We start from the raw sequence: 15,812 nt of genomic DNA on the forward strand, positions 1-15,812 counted from the left end.
TTCACAGATCAACTACAATTCAAAACGTCTTCCAGCCCTACGAGATTCCAGAATTTAGCTAAATTAAACATCCCTGCACCCAATCTGACTAAACTCTCTAGTACAAAAGAACGATCTTTCATCATTGCTGGATCAACAATATGGAACACCATGCCCTCTGAATTACGCCAGGAACTCTGTCACAAAAAATTTAAACAAAACCTTAAAACTTGGCTATTTAAAAAAGCCTACTATCAATAATCTGAATCCTCAACTACTCTTCCTAACGTCCACAATCTATCATATATTGTTTATATGCTATTAATACAAAGTTATATACTGTATTGTATTCAAGTTACCATGTTATATTGTAAAGCGCAATGGTGAATTACTGTTTGTATGTAAACCGAGGTGATGTTATTTACGTACCCCGGTATAGAAAAATCTATAAATAAATAAATAAAATAAATAAATCAGCCTGAGTACCTGTAGATAGGACCACATTGTCAGGCGTATAGTGATCACCAAAAGATGCACCTGAGACATCAACATTCCTGAACGCTTGTCATGTGCCTTCTGCACCCAGGACAAACAGGTTCTCTGCATCAGATTTACGCACACCACTGCTCGAAGGGACAAAGCTGAGACTTCAAAAAGCTGCTTAAGCAGAATCTCCAGCTTCTTATCCTGGAGAATCCTTGAAAGCCACCACTCCCATCACTAAGATGGTAGTCTTCTCAGTAACCGCCGAAACAGTTGCATCCACCTTGGGAATTCTCCATAACTCCAAGGTCTGTTCCAGCAAGGGACATCATTTTCCCATAACTCTCGCAACCTTCAAGCCTCCCTTGGGAGATTTCCACTCCCGATCCACCAACACCTGCTTCGGTAATGAAAAAGTAGTAGGATATCCCCGCAACCCCTCCAAGAGCAGATTCACTCCTTCCTTGTCCGGGTCTTCCTGGACATCTTTGATGCCGGCAGATCAATGGACCCAGTTCCTCTCTGCGGAACAGCCTAAACACTTGCGGGTCATCTCCTTCCGCAACCGGAACTGCCTCTGGATCCTGCATGGGATTCCCAAAGACCACCAATGGATCTCGGTCCAGGTTCTGTGTCGGATCTCCCAGGGCACTCACATGATCCTTGTCCGGTGCCACCGGACCCCTTGGAGCTGGACAGGATCATCCAGGCTATCCGAAGAATCGTCCTCCTGTGGGGCTCACCCAAGATCCACAGCATCCACAGGATCCCTCCTGACTCCACAGGTCCTCTAGCCTTCTTGGCTGTCCGGGACTTCCTAGGCAAAAGCCTCTTTGCCCCACCTCCTTTCAGGCTAAATAAGCCTAATGATGGAGAAGCACAAAGCCTGTAGAAAAGGCTTCCAGGTCTGAGGAGGAAGAGTCCTGATAGACTCCCTCCAGAGTCCCCACCCCCACCCCTGCCAGCAGCAGGGTCCTTTCCCACAGGAAAAAGCGTAGGAGGAGAATCCCGAGCTCAGAAATGGCAGCCTGCACGTCTGCATGTACATTCCAAAATGGCTGCCGGCTCCTGTGACCCCCCCCTCCCCTGGAGTCTCATGAGCCGACCCAGCCATCTGCCCTCTCACCGCTCCCCGGGAGTCCCACAGAAATCCCGCCCCCTCCCCCAAAGCGCAATCGCGGCAAAATGAGGCCGCATCGAGATGAGATTGCCTCAGGCTGTCGTTGATAATATGGATTGTTCTCTTTGATTGATCCGAGCACTATTCTCTTCTATCTTCTGTAGATACAAAATACTTACAAAAATCCTTTAAAATGTTTTTAGAAATGGTATGTAATTTCTATCATTTTAAGCATTTCTAGTTGCTTCTTTATTTGCCTCTGTTCTAATTAGAACCTCTTCTTCATAAATGTGAAATTTCTTCATTGGTTCCTCCTTGATGAAACACGATCGTGTTGAGGGACTGTAAAACTCTATTACATAATCTGTGACGAGCATCTTGAATAAACAGCTGTTTTGAAATTGGACATTTGTTCCTTTTGAACAGTTTAAAACTTGAGTTACACATTTTCCCTAGCTGCTTGCTGTATAATATTGTTTGTCAGCCTCTTCCTTGGCTGGAGGTAATAGAAATGGGTGCAGAAGAAACTAAGGATGGAGAACAGGCTGCCGCAGGTGTAGCATACTGGAAGATTAGCATAGTTTGCCAGTGTTTCAAGGAAGAAGGTGTACGGAGCACAAGTCTTGTTATACCTCATGGGAATTTTAGATCTTAACACTATTTGTGGCATTGACACGCTGAGATACCAACTTCTTGTCCACTTCATCAGGAGCTTTTACTTTTGCAATACCATCTAAGTATAGCTAAGTATCCATTTATGATTAGGGTAGATCTTAATCAAACACACTGATGGTAGCAGAGATCCAAAAATATGGTCACCTATGGCAACTAAAAAACCTGGAGCTGGCAAAAGAATGTGGTTAACAGTGATCACAGTGAGGATGTTGAAGAAACACATGTGCATTCATTGTTCTCACAACCTCTGCTAACAAAATTCTATTCCAAAAACCTACACAGGCAGGACAACTGCAGAGAAGGCACGTACAGTTGCATGTGCTCTTGCAACGTATCCATGGTCATGGTTGCATGGGGAGAAATGGAGGCAGAGGGCCAAGAGATGAAGGACACATGCAGACAAGGAAAAGTGGAGAGGAACTGAAAGGTGGAGAATTAGGAAGAGATGGAAAGATGTGAATCAGACACATAAAAGTGGAGAGTTTAGCTACAGATGAGAGCCAGAAAGGAGGGACAGGCTGAGGGCATGCTGGATGTATTGGGAATGAAAAATGATAGGCATGGTAGAGGCAAGCTAGAGCTTGAGAGAGGAGGTAAGGCTAAAGATTGAAGAGGAGGTGGAAGATTACAAGAAAGATGGGTGAGATGAAGAGAAGTGAAGAGGGCAGAAAGACAAGGCAGAAAAATAGAGAGAGATGTGTTATAAAAGTAAAAAGGGCGAGCAAGGAAAAAATGAAGACAACACATGAGGAAAAGTAAAATCAGAAAAAGGAGTCAGAAGACAGACGAGATAAGATTGCAATCATGATAAAAAAAACAAAAATCAGTAGAAAGTAAAGATATTCTAAACAGCTTTGGATCTACTTATCTCCATTTGTAGCTATAAATAGGAAAGTTGGTCTGGGTTGAAGGCTTTCACAATATGTTACAAAGTTCAATGCAAAATGTTACAAAGTTCAATGCAAAATGTCACAATGCTGTAATGTAAAATGATAAGAAGTCCAATCTTAAATGTCACAATGCTCTAATGTAAAACCAGAAGTCTACGCCAATAGACTCCTCTGTAGCACTGTAAACCAGTGTGATATGTCCGATGAACATCGGCATAGAAAAACAAATAAATAAAAATAAATAAATAATATTCTGTTCCTGAATTATGCTCCTAGATTACAGCCACCTACATTTAGACACCTGAGCAGCCAAAATTCTCTCGTGTTCCTCCATGTTTCCAGACTGCTTATCAAATTAGTGTGCCGCGCATGTACGTTTGCCATAAAACTTCCCCAATTATTCCCAAACTCTTACAAACTGCAGAACTCTGATCCCCCCCCCCCCAAGTCCCTCTGTGCCCTGCAAATTTCATTTGCCTAATTCTAGACATTTCCAAGTTAGAAGGTGCGGAGGCACCAAACACACATCAGTACTATTGGATAATCCTTTGTTCGAATACAATCTCAAAGGTTGAAAAATATTTTTTGGAGTCATTACTGGAATATGTAACACACTGCACTAATACATTTTTACATATTTTCTGTAAAAGGTGTTTTAAATTGTATGTGTAAGAACTGACAAGAGTGACATTTTTTATATTCTATTTTAGCTGGCAATTTGACAACTACCACCTTTTTTAAATGTTTGGAGACCTAAATGATAGAGATGGGGTTTGCACACATTTGTACAAACTGCAGCACCTGATGCTCGGTGCCTTCTCAACTAAATGTTTTTTCTATTAATAAGCAGTATTTTGAGCATGTGAAAATGCTAAAGATTTCCCCATTGATTGCTCTGGAGCTGAGGCAAACACAAGTTTGAGATTATGTAAATAAGATGGTCTTGGATTGTGATGTCACAGCCTACACACGTCAGTGTGGTTTCCCTACCTAAATGTATACGTGACTAACCTCATCTGAGCTATACTACATGTCCGAAAACGGATAATTCATCTCATGCATAGGAAAATAAGGCAGTTTATGTATTACACAATTTGAAACACACACAACTCCTGCTTTGGCTTTGAATAGCAATACTTGAATAGCTATTTGCCTCGACATCCTGTCAACACGACTGAATCGACTTTTTAGATTGTAAGCTTTCATTGTACTTATATGTAATTAGTTGAAAAATACCTTAGTAGAGGATGGTTAAATTATGCTTGCCTTGAGTCCTGCTAGACTCACATATGGGATTTCCCCTCCTTCACAGCTGATGGAGGCAGAGGACACACCTCTTATGATCTCACCCTAGGCTTATAAGGGGTGTGTGGTCCTGATCCAAACCAATAGCCTATTGCCAAAACTCAATGTTCACAAGAAATTCCATCCCCCCTCCCCACCCCATGCCTGATTCGGGTCTTTATATTGAGAATGGAGACCCTTCCAAGTGAGATAAGAGGTGAGGTGAGGGAGAATTGAAAGAGGTACACAGAGGTAGAGAATAGAAAGTTGCCAAGTTATCTTACTTGCACCCCCTATTTCCATTGATCCTGCTTGTCTTCTTGAGCAGGATCTGAACTGGCCTAGCAGGACCAATGAAAGAAAATTATCAGGTAAGCACAATTTAACCGTCCTTATCTTCCTGATAAACCAGTCATTATGTAAGGGAGTTAACAAAAGCTACTCCTCGCTGGGATGGAAAGAAGACAAGGTTGACCTCAATACTCCCACTCTGAGGCCGAGTCCTTCCTAGCCTGCGCATCCAATCTGCAGTACTCTGGGAGTGTGTAGAGATGGCCATGTGGTGACCCTGCACATCTCATTCGCCGATATCGCTGGTGCTTCGGCCCATAACGCTTGTGTCCCCATGAACTGGGCTCATATGCTCACTGGGGGTCTACCTGCCTGATAGCCTATCTGCCAAAGATATCACCCCTTGATCCGACTAGCTACCACAGCCCTTGGCACTGCTTCCCCCTTCCGGGGGTTGCTGAACATCACAAGCAGCTTGTCCATCTTTCTAAAGGCATTTCTTCTCTCTAGATACATCATCTCTCTGACTGACGTCAGACTTCTGGCCTTCCCAATGACCATCAGAGAAACAGACTGATTAATATGGAAGGCTGATACCACCTTTGGTAGCTGGGATTGGCCGAAAGACACCATTTCTGGAGAAAGACCAAGTACCGGTCTCTACATGAGAGGGTCTAAGGTTCTGACGTACACCTTGCTAAGCAGATTGTTACTCGTAGGGCAGACTCCAGGGACATACCCTTATACTGGTTCGAAGGGTGCCTGACCAAGGCCTGAAACCCACATTGAGATCGCATTGAGGAATTTAAGTGCCTGAATAGGAAAAGCATAGCCTCCAGGCATGCTGCCACTTGGGCGCCTTTGCCTTGGCTCCTGTAGCATGCCTCATAACTACATGCCTAGTCCCAACTGTGAAAAGGCCAAATATGTGGCATGCTTGTCTAAGAAAAGAAATTTCTGCCTCCTGCAAACTCCTCAAACCAGTCGCCCAGCCATAATGAATGCCAGCATTGTAGGTGGTCTTGGGCTTTCCACTTGGTTGTAATTACCACTAAAGATTATCCCTTCCCACATAGGTGCATCCTTCTCCAGGGCCATGCCACAGGAGAGAATGGAACCGGCTCCTTCATTGGGCTCAGACCTTGCTGAAGGAGACTGTATTTCTTGAGAACGTGTAGCAAAGCTCCTAGCAACAGCCTCACTAGGTCCACATACCAAGGCCTTACTGGCCCATCTGGATCTACCAGAATCACCACAGAAGAGAGTCACCCTCTATTCTTTTTATTGTCCTGCTCACTGGAAACCACAAAGGGAAAACAGAGTGGACTGACCTGAGGCCATGGGCATGAGGGCACCCTCTAAGCCAGTGGTTCTCAACCCTGTCCTGGGGACCCCCCCAGCCAGTCGGGTTTTCAGGATATCCACAATGAATATGCATGAGAGAAAATTTGCATGTTACGGAGGCAGTGTATGCAAATTTTCTCTCATGCATATTCATTGTGGATATCCTGAAAACCCGACTGGCTGGGGGGCTCCCCAGGACAGGGTTGAGAACCACTGCTCTAAGCCAACAAAGTCTGACTCTGCCCTGTGCAAGAATAAAACATGTTTACCTCGGCATTTAAATTTGATTCCATTAGATCTGCTGCTGGAAGCCTCCAGTGGTCCCCTGTCATCTGGAAGACCTGTAGAGTCTGTTCCCACTGCTCTGGGTCCAGCCTTCCCCTGCTGAAGAAATCGATCTGCAGGCTATTATTCCCTGCTACAGGCACTGTGGATTCTAGGAGCAGATTGTCTTCTGCCAATTCTACAGTTGTGCTGCTTCCTGCATTAGGTGGTTTGCCCACATACGCTGTCATCGTGCTGTCGTCTCACATGATTCAGACGGTTCTTCCTTCCAATACAGAAAAAATTCAGGAGAGCTAACTTGATGGCTTTCATCTCTACTTGTTTATTGCCAACCATACCTCTTCCCTTGATTACTGCCCATGGCACTGAAACCTCAATCTCCTAGGCTGGCGATTGCGGTCACTATGATCCAATCAGGGGGTTCTGGGTTCTAGAGCTACCCCTTTCTTCAAGTTGGAAGGTTAAACCTGCTTGTCCAAGTCTCCCGTTATCTCTATGAGCAGTTGCAGACAACATCCTGGGAAAAGGGAAGCCAGCATAAAAGGGAGTGCTATAGTTGTCGCATATGTGTGCTAGCCCCAAGAACCAGGTTTAGTGCTGCCGCCATGAAGCCAAGCAACTGGAGGTAGTCCTGTGCCCCGAAGGGCCTGTATCCTTTGTATTAGTTTGGACACTCTGTTGGAGGACAAAGTGATTTTCCCTTTTCATATCAAAGTGGTCTCCAAAATTTTAATGTCTGAGATAGCTACAGATTGCTCTCTGTGACATCAGTCACTTATCTTACCTGATAAAAGAGCTGGACGATTCTTCTTCGAGAGCCTGTAGCTCTTCTGATTCATTTTGGTCCTTATAAGTCAGTTGTCCAAGCTGAGGTGTTCTCTAGGCATGGCATGGGATCTATTTTCTATTTGGAATCTCATCAGGTACTTGTGACCTAGACTGGCCACTGCTGGAAATAGGATTCTGAGCTTGATGGAACCTCAGTCCAACCCAGCAAGGCAAGTCCCATTCTCTTAAGATGTTTGCACAGGGCTACTGCTATCACCATTATCACCTTGGAAAGCGTCCTGGGTGCTATAGTCAGGCCAAAAGGCAATTCCTGGAACTGAAAAGGTTTCTCTAGTACAGAAACCTCAACAACCTGGATGGGAACATGTGTGTTTTCTTCAGCTACACCAATGAGGTTAATTATTTCCTGTGACTTACTGAGGCCATTACTAACCTTAACGACTCCCTTCAAACGTAATACTCATATAAGCCTCCACTGACCTCCCTTAGGTCTGGAATCAGTTAAGAGGAGCCATCTCTTGAGTGCAACACAATCTACTGTACAAATGACCTGACCCCTTTCTTGAAGGGTTACTGGCACAATGGCTGGAAGAAGCTGCCATGTCTGCAACATTCTCTTCACGGTTTTTCTTTTGCCCAGAAGCAGCACAGGGGGACACCATGAATGTGTTTGGCTCCTGTCTCGCCCCCTCAGGTGCATAGCCTCTCTAACCATTGCCTAGAACACCTGTGTGATTCAGATCCACTCCCTACAGCACCCTAAAAGGGCAATGCCCCCTGGTACTCTCATGGGAGGCATCTTGCAACTGCAGAGGCTTCACATTTAGTACTGTGTTCCAGAGACAACTGAGCTTTTAGATCTAACTAAATGTGGAACACATCTGCCTGCCCCAAAAAGACCTCAGAAGCTCTTGAAGCTTTGGTGCTCAAGCCCTCGCACATCTGTTCCAGGTCTACCTCTGGATAATCTCTGAGTTTAGACTTCCCTATGTCCTTAACAAGCTTTCTCAGCTCTTCCCAAAATAAGGAGCTGACTTTAAGGGGCTGCTTCCCACACCAGGCTTTGAATCCAGTATCCGCAGACCAATTTCTGAGCTCACTGTTACCCCCCCTAAGGGAACCACCTGAAACAACATCTTTATCTGGTCATACAGGGTGTCCGTTAAGCATGCTATCACTGCTTCTATCCTCGTAGTTTCTGCCAAATCCAGAAGTACTGAACACAGCTTCTTACTGCCCAGGCAATAATCTCCAAGGAATGTGGCCTGTAAGGCCATGGTATTAGTGGAGAAGATGTGCTTGCCTCAACTCCTATATTGGGCATCCTTTATGGAAGCCCTGCCATTAGCCAGTATGGTTATCTTGCGGTTAGCACCAGAACAAAAGATGCCAAATTTGGGAATTCTACGGACAGTCACCCTAGCCCTGCTAACAGATGATAAATTCAGTCCATAGACCTTCTGCCTCTAAGGCCCACTTAACAGTGATGCATAAAGGGAAAATCTTTGCTGGCTTGCGAATTCCCTGTAGCCTGGAGACCTTGACCATCTCTTTCTGGGCAATGTAATTTTCCAATGGTGGGCCTTACCTTCCTAAGATCACCTCTAACCCCTATGGGACAGGTGTATGACTGCAGACTCTTGCTCTCCTGAGGAGACTCTTGCTCTCCTGAGGAGACTCTTGCTCTCCTGAGGAGAGCTCCCTTTCTATCAAAGGCTCCAAGCGCCTTGGGTGTTCCAAGTCCAGGTCTGATCTAGTATCTTCTTTGGATCCTGGATTAAGTATGTGGGCCACAGGGTTCAAGCCTCTTAATCCCAATCTGGCCTGTTTCAGTGGAGAATTCCCATCTTCTGAGCCCTACAACCAGGACCAGACTATGGGCAAAGGGGGTCAGAACCAGGCTTTGGAGGACCAAAATAGCTTGGTACAACATGTGGGCCAACTCTGGTGGAACTGCAGAAATGACATCCCCCTAAAAGTCTCCTGAGGCTGCCGAGTCCTTCTGTTCTGCTCTGCTTCCCTAACTTGATACCCTTCTGTGGGTATTGAAGCTAGAGAAATAGCTGGTAGTATTTATTTATTTATTTATTTAACAACTTTTAATATACCGACGTTCGTGAGGCACATCACGCCGGTTTACAAGTAACTCAGTTAAAGGAGGAAATTACAATGAACAGGGGGCCGGGGGATGGGAGCAGGCCAGAAAAGGGGGGGGGGGGGAAGGAGAGACAGGAAGAAGAGAGGGAAAGATAGGTAGCATGAGTGAGAGTATAAAAAACAACCGTTAACATAAGAAATAAAAGAAACATTTACAGAAAAAAGGAATATTTACATTAGTGACAATTAGCATAGGATTGATTATATCGGACTAAATTGAACAAATTTGTAGAATTGTAGGAAGATAAAGGGGGACGGGCGGGCAAGGAGAGGGGAGGGGGAAAGCCTTGGGAGGGGGGGAAAAGCCTAAGGAGGGGGGAGAAAAAGGCCTAAGGAGGGGGAAAAAAAGGGAAAGACTTAGGAGGGGGGGGGAAAAAAGGGCGGGTGGGGTGGGGGGATGGAGGCTGGGAATCTGAGTGGGGGGGGTAATTGCCAGGTTCTTGTGGCCTGGTTTGGCCTCTGTTGGAAACAGGATGCTGGGCTTGATGGACCCTTGGTCTGACCCAGCATGGCATGATCTTATGTTCTTATGAATGTATAAGTTTGGAAGGTTTCGGGGTAGATTATGTGGAAATGTTTAGGTTTGGTTGGTTTCCGGGTAGGCCTTTCTGAAAAGCCACGTTTTTATGCCTTTTTTGAAGGTGGCCAGGCAGGGTTCAAGGCGGAGAAAGGTAGGGAGAGTATTCCAGAGTGAAGGGCCCGCTATGGTAAAGGCCCTTTCTCTCGTGGAGGTGAGATGGGCGATTTTGAGGGAGGGGGTATGTAGGGTACCTGCGTGGGAGGATCTGGTAGGACGGTTGGTTATGCGGAAGTGGGGTGAGTCCTTGAGCCAGGGGTTGGGTTTGTAGAGGAGGTTGTGTAGTATGGTGAGGGTTTTATACTGTATACGGAAAGAAATGGGTAACCAGTGAAGGTCCTTCAGTATGGGGGTGATGTGGTCTCTTTTTCGTGTGTTCGTTAGGATTCTCGCCATGGCGTTCTGCAGGATTTGTAGGGGTTTGATGGTCGACTCTGGAAGGCCAAGGAGGAGGGAATTGCAGTAAAGTAGTAGGACTCAAATGCCCTCCAAGTTCAAATGGTCACCTCCTCCAACTTGTGCTACAGCCCTAGGAGGCCCTCACACACCTGCAGCCTCTAATGGCCCTTAACTAGAAGCCTCTCCATAATTTTTTCAGCATGCTAGTTTCAACTGCAAAAATGCTCCTTCCCACTTTTTACTTCACCCCCTGGAGAAAATTCTAATCATGTGCTAGCAATCGGAAACCCCTGAGCAGTTTGCCCATGTGTCTGACTTGTGCTGCCCCATCTGAAGGGGCAGGGCAGGTCAGTTCTCAGCGTTAGCTTACATTTGCCTGGCTCCAGCTTCCTTAGCATGGACAATGTTACATCAACTCATGTGAGCTGTGTGCTGGACAGCTGATCTATGTTCCGGCAACATGTTGAGGCCTCTGCATCGAGAGACGCAGAGGACCACAGTCTGGCCCTAGCTAGCCACACCCTAAACACTGCTGCAGCTATGAGCCAATGCAGCTGCAAAAGCTCCTACCGAGACGCTCTGCTATGTAGTTTCTCTATGCTGCACTATAAGACAATCAGGATGTGGTATTCACTTTTCCAGGGTCCGAGGATGGGGCTCTTAGCAAGAAGGCTGCATGGTTCTGGTTTCCTGTTTTTTGGGTTTGTTTTATTTTTAATTTTATCCAATTGATGGAAATAGGCAGGGTACAGAGAGAGAGAGAGAAAAAAAGAGAGAGAAGGTAAGACAGAAAAAAGGAGTGAGGGGAGAAGCAGCCCACAGCCCTACCAATCTCCCTGGCTCCCAGCCCTCTGGGGTGGAGGAGAGGGAACCTGCCCTACTAGAGTACTCATGAGGCCGCTTAGGATGCTGTAAGGAAACCTGAGAGCATGCCACTGGGGTTTTTTCCCCCTCCAGGAGCCAGCTACCTCTGCTCTGAGAGCCAAGGAACTTAACCATGTGAAGGATGAACCAAGACTCTGGAAGTCAATAATCTGTGCATCCATCAATGCTGCTGAAGACTGAGACCAGGACCACACAATCCTTATAAGACCAGCATGAGGTCATTAAAAAAAGGTGTGCCCTCTGTCTCCGTCAGCTGGAAAGGAGGGGAAATCCCATGCATGATGAATTATCTAGCAGGAAGACAAGGAAGCCACATAAATGCTAAAATAATAAACAGTAATAAAAAACTGCAAGCGAAATTAAGCATGAAAACCATTGATCATTTTTTATAAAACTACTCTACATTTGCTCTGCAGGACCTCCAAGACAACTGTGGCACTAAAAATAACTCACCCTTTTGCAGTTAGATGTTTTTCACAGATTCTGCATTTTTTACGTTGTGAGGCACTGCCATTGTGTGCGCAATACTGTTTGGCTACTTCCATTTCTACCAGCCCCCTTTTCTCCATGCGAGACGAGATATCCAAACATTCACTTTCCACTTCTATACCCGGGTTGCTACTTTTCACACTCGTACTCATCTCCACAGGAACCAAGACTGTGTCAGGAAATAGTCTGAAAAAAAGGTTTTCAAGCATCATTAATCAAATGACAAATCTTCTGTATAAAGTAAATAAACTCAACACAATATGACCAACAGTTTCCCAGACTTCCAACCTAGTTTTTAAAACATAAGGAACTATGTTCCTCCTCTGGGGGGGGCGGGGAGAGATTTAACCAACAATGGATTCACTTAGGGACATGCTGAAAATCTTTTTATACAGAACATCCTTTTAATAGGAACTACAGAAAAATGTCACATTGATTTTCATGATATAATGACCTTTTAGTTAAACATTCCTTTCAAATTAATTATAACAAAGTAAGATATCAACTAAGGAGGAAAGAGCTGACAAAGGTATTCAATTAAATATGCATACTGTTGAGATTCAAAATGGCCGCCTGACAAGAGGACATTTTTGAGCTCTATATCAGCTTGTCTATGCCAACCGTTCTTTTTTGCTATGGTCAAGGGCAAGGAGAAAATGAAGGGTCCACTCTCAGAAGTCTTGGGTGCATCCCTGAACCAGCGGTTCAGTACTAGCGTTGTTTTCGCACCTGAGCCCTGCCTTGTCCGGAGACATCTTCACTGTGACGGAGTGGCAGATAACCAGCCCCTCTACTGCAGTTGGAAAGCTCTTTGACCCCGGATGCTAAATTGCTTCCTTCTCCTCCTGCTTGCGATTATCCCCTGCAGTGAGTCTGGCTTCTCTTTAGGTTTGGAAGGTGAAGAGAGGGGTCACAGCTAGGGGATCCATAGCGAGGCTGCTGCAAGGTAATGGAGGAACTATCGCTGGACTGCCTGTTGCCCCCTTTCAGTTTGATCAAGGAAAGACAGGAGAGCTTAGATTACTCCCCTATAAGATGTATGTTAGAATTGGAAGCCAATTGGCTCCTCTGAAGCTGGAGTAAGCTCTCCCCTTGGCCCCTCCTTAGAAGCAATAATTAAAAGGTTAAGTTCCAAAACAACCTTTGGTTAAAGCAGCCACTGTTACCTTTGAGTCTATATGGTCTGTTCTAGCTGTGTTACTGGTGGGCTTAAACTGTCATCTTCACATACAAAATGCTAGCTTAATTGAACAGTAGGACATTAAGGCTATTGAGCAACATGTCTCTCAGATGGCATCTACTCAGGCAATGTCAACCCAGAATAAGGACATGACGGAGGCTAGAAAAATTGGTTAATTTATTAAACGCTTTGAATCTGAGGATACTCAAATTTTCTAATTGTTCCTTTGATTTCCCCAGCAGAACTACTTAAATATTTCTCTGGGACTTAGAATAATTTCTGCTGAGGCTGTCCCTCCTCTACACAAGGCTTATTATTTGCCATCTGAGAAAAGGAAAGAGCACCAAGCTTAAAGTCTACAAGGTGGAGAGCTATTGGCAGCTTGGACGTCACTGGGTTTTTAGAGGGATCCAATGAGAACGGGACACCGAAGCGGGCTACCCATATTTCCACAAGATGGAGACTTTATTCTGTGTTTGGTTTTTTTTACGTAGAGACATTGTATGGTCAGAAGTTATGGATATTTCCTGATTAGATTGTGAGCTCTCTGGGGACAGGGAAATATCTATACCTGAACGTAATCCGCTTTGAAGTGTATGAAAAGCAGAACAGAAATCAAATAAATAAATAAATAAAAAGTCTGCGGGCTCATGCAGGTATGAAGACAGAAATTTTTAGGAATGTGTCAGGAGGTCTATTAGATTACTTAGTTAAGTGTGTTTTAGTCCTTGCTGAGCGCTGTTATGTTTTCTCTGAACATTCTCCGCTGAGATTATTTTCTGGATTCTAAGTGCCTGAATGAAATGGGGCACTGCTGAGGCTAATGGGTGACATGTAATTGCGGATCTCAATATGCAGGGTGCTGATCTCAATATGCAGGGTGTTCCCTCCACTGTCAAATTTTATTTTTCCATTTCCCTACTCAGTCTATTTCTTTGAATCTCTCCCCTCTTATGGACTAATGATATACACGAGTCCCTGAGTTATTTAATAACTGTTTCCTTTTTATATATGGCTACTCTAGGGTACTTCGATTGAGTCTTCTATATCGATGTGCAATATGTTAAAATGCAATAAAAAAAGAAAAAAATATATACATACAGCCAGTCGTTAAGGATTCACTGGCCTACCCAGTCTGCCTCATTGCCCATGCTTACACTGCTCTAGTTAACATCTCCCAGCTGACGGCTGTGCACATGCATGTCTGCCAGCAGGAAAGCACTTCGTAACCTAGTCTGTTTTGGCATTTCTCAGTTTTGGTCACCAATCCAGCCAGAAGGGCACAGAGGTTTTTATTTCTTAACCAACAGCCAGCTTTACCCCCCTTTACCCCAATGCACACAACTTTTATGCACTCTCTCCCCATTCCTGCCCTTACCACTGCCATTTCTACCTGCATCAGGCAGGTTTAAACCCTTTTAAAATTTTGATTTCCACCATCTCTGCTGGCAGACCATTCCAGGCATCTATTGCCCGCTCCATAAAAAGAGTATTTCTTCTAAGTTTTTCTCCCTTCCACATTGTATCACGAGCCCTTGCTCTTGAATTTTTTTTTCTTTGGAAAATTGCATCTTCTTGCCCAAACATTTGAATGTTTCTATCATAGCATCCCCCTTTACCTTCAGCAAGTTAATTTTGAGGTCCTTAAGCCTCTTTGTACAGGACATGTGCTGCAGGTCCTACAGCTTTTTGGTAGCCCTGCTCTCAACTGCGATCCTAGAACAAATGACGATAACTTGCAACAATGCTGCAGGATGATTTTTAATTTCCCAACTGAATCAATATAATCTGTATGCAACCGGGCATATTGTTTAATGAAATATAACTTCAGCAAAATATGTATGGTTCGAGTTATTAAATACAGTGGCTTGCAAAAAGTATTCAACCTCGCAAAAAAGTCAGCAGATTTGTGTGGATTACAAATGACACTTACACAGATTGTTCCAGACAGTATATGTTTACTGCAAACCAGTATGCTCTTAAAGTAAATTTTCAAAGTCACAATTCATTATTTCACTGCATTTTTTGTAAAATAAAATTAAAAATTGCTTGGGGTCATTGTCTTGCTGAAAGGTGAACTTTCTCCCAAGTTTGATTTTTTTCAAAGACTGAAGCAGGTTGTCTTGCAATAATCGCACTGTATGTTGCACCATCCATTTGTCCTTCAATTTTAGCAAGATGCTCACTCCCCGCTGAGGAAAAGCATCCCCACAACATGCTGCCACTCACAGCTGAAGAATGGGCAGTGTTAGGTTTGTGCCACACATAGCATTTTGAATTTTGGCCAAAAAGCTCCATTTTTGCCTCATCTGACCACAAAACCTTATACCATATTTTAGCTGGGTCACTCTGATACTTTCTTGCAAACTCCAGAAGTGCTTTAGAATATAAGTTATGCCATACTGGGTCAGACCAAGGGTCTATCAAACCTAGTACCCTCTCTACAATGGCCAATTCCAGTCACAAGTACCTGGCACGTACCCAAAAATTAAATAAATCCCATGCTACTAATCCAGGCAACAATCAGTGGCTATCCCCTATTGATTAATAGTTTATGGACTTCTCCTCCAGGAACTTATCCAATCCTTTTTTAAACCCAGCTAGACTAGCTGCTTCTAGCAATGAATTCCAGAGCTTAATTGTGTGCTGAGTGAAAAAGAATTTTCTCTGATTAAATTTTAAATGTGCTACTTGCTAACTTCTTGGAGTACCCCTTAGTTCTTGTATTATCCATCAGTAATGGCTTCTTTCCAGCCACCTTCCCATGCAGGTCAGTTGTATGCAGAGCTCTTGATATGGTTGACTGGTGCATCTCCACTCCAATCTCAGCCACTGAACTCTGTAGCTCTTTCAAAGTGATTGTTGGCCTCTGTGGCTTCCCTTACAAGTCTCCTTCTTGCTGCGACGCTGAGCTTTGAGGGACAACCTTGTATAGGCAGTGTGAGTGGTATATGATGCAGCTTCCATTTCCTCACAACTGATCCA

The 15,812-nt window shown here is 44.4% G+C and overlaps 1 protein-coding gene across 3 annotated transcripts in view; it reads right to left on the bottom strand.

Moving 5' to 3' along the window:
• OTULIN (OTU deubiquitinase with linear linkage specificity) overlaps positions 1–15,812 on the bottom strand; it is a 244,170-nt gene that overhangs the window by 141,017 nt on the left and 87,341 nt on the right. For all 3 annotated transcript variants that reach the window (XM_029590091.1, XM_029590092.1, XM_029590093.1), the window contains one exon: positions 11,612–11,833. In XM_029590091.1, coding sequence (XP_029445951.1) covers positions 11,612–11,833 — 222 coding nt within the window. The remainder of the gene's footprint in view (positions 1–11,611; positions 11,834–15,812) is intronic.

Source organism: Rhinatrema bivittatum, chromosome 2 (genome assembly GCF_901001135.1).
Source record: "Rhinatrema bivittatum chromosome 2, aRhiBiv1.1, whole genome shotgun sequence".
In the NCBI taxonomy this organism is placed as follows: Eukaryota; Metazoa; Chordata; class Amphibia; order Gymnophiona; family Rhinatrematidae; genus Rhinatrema; species Rhinatrema bivittatum.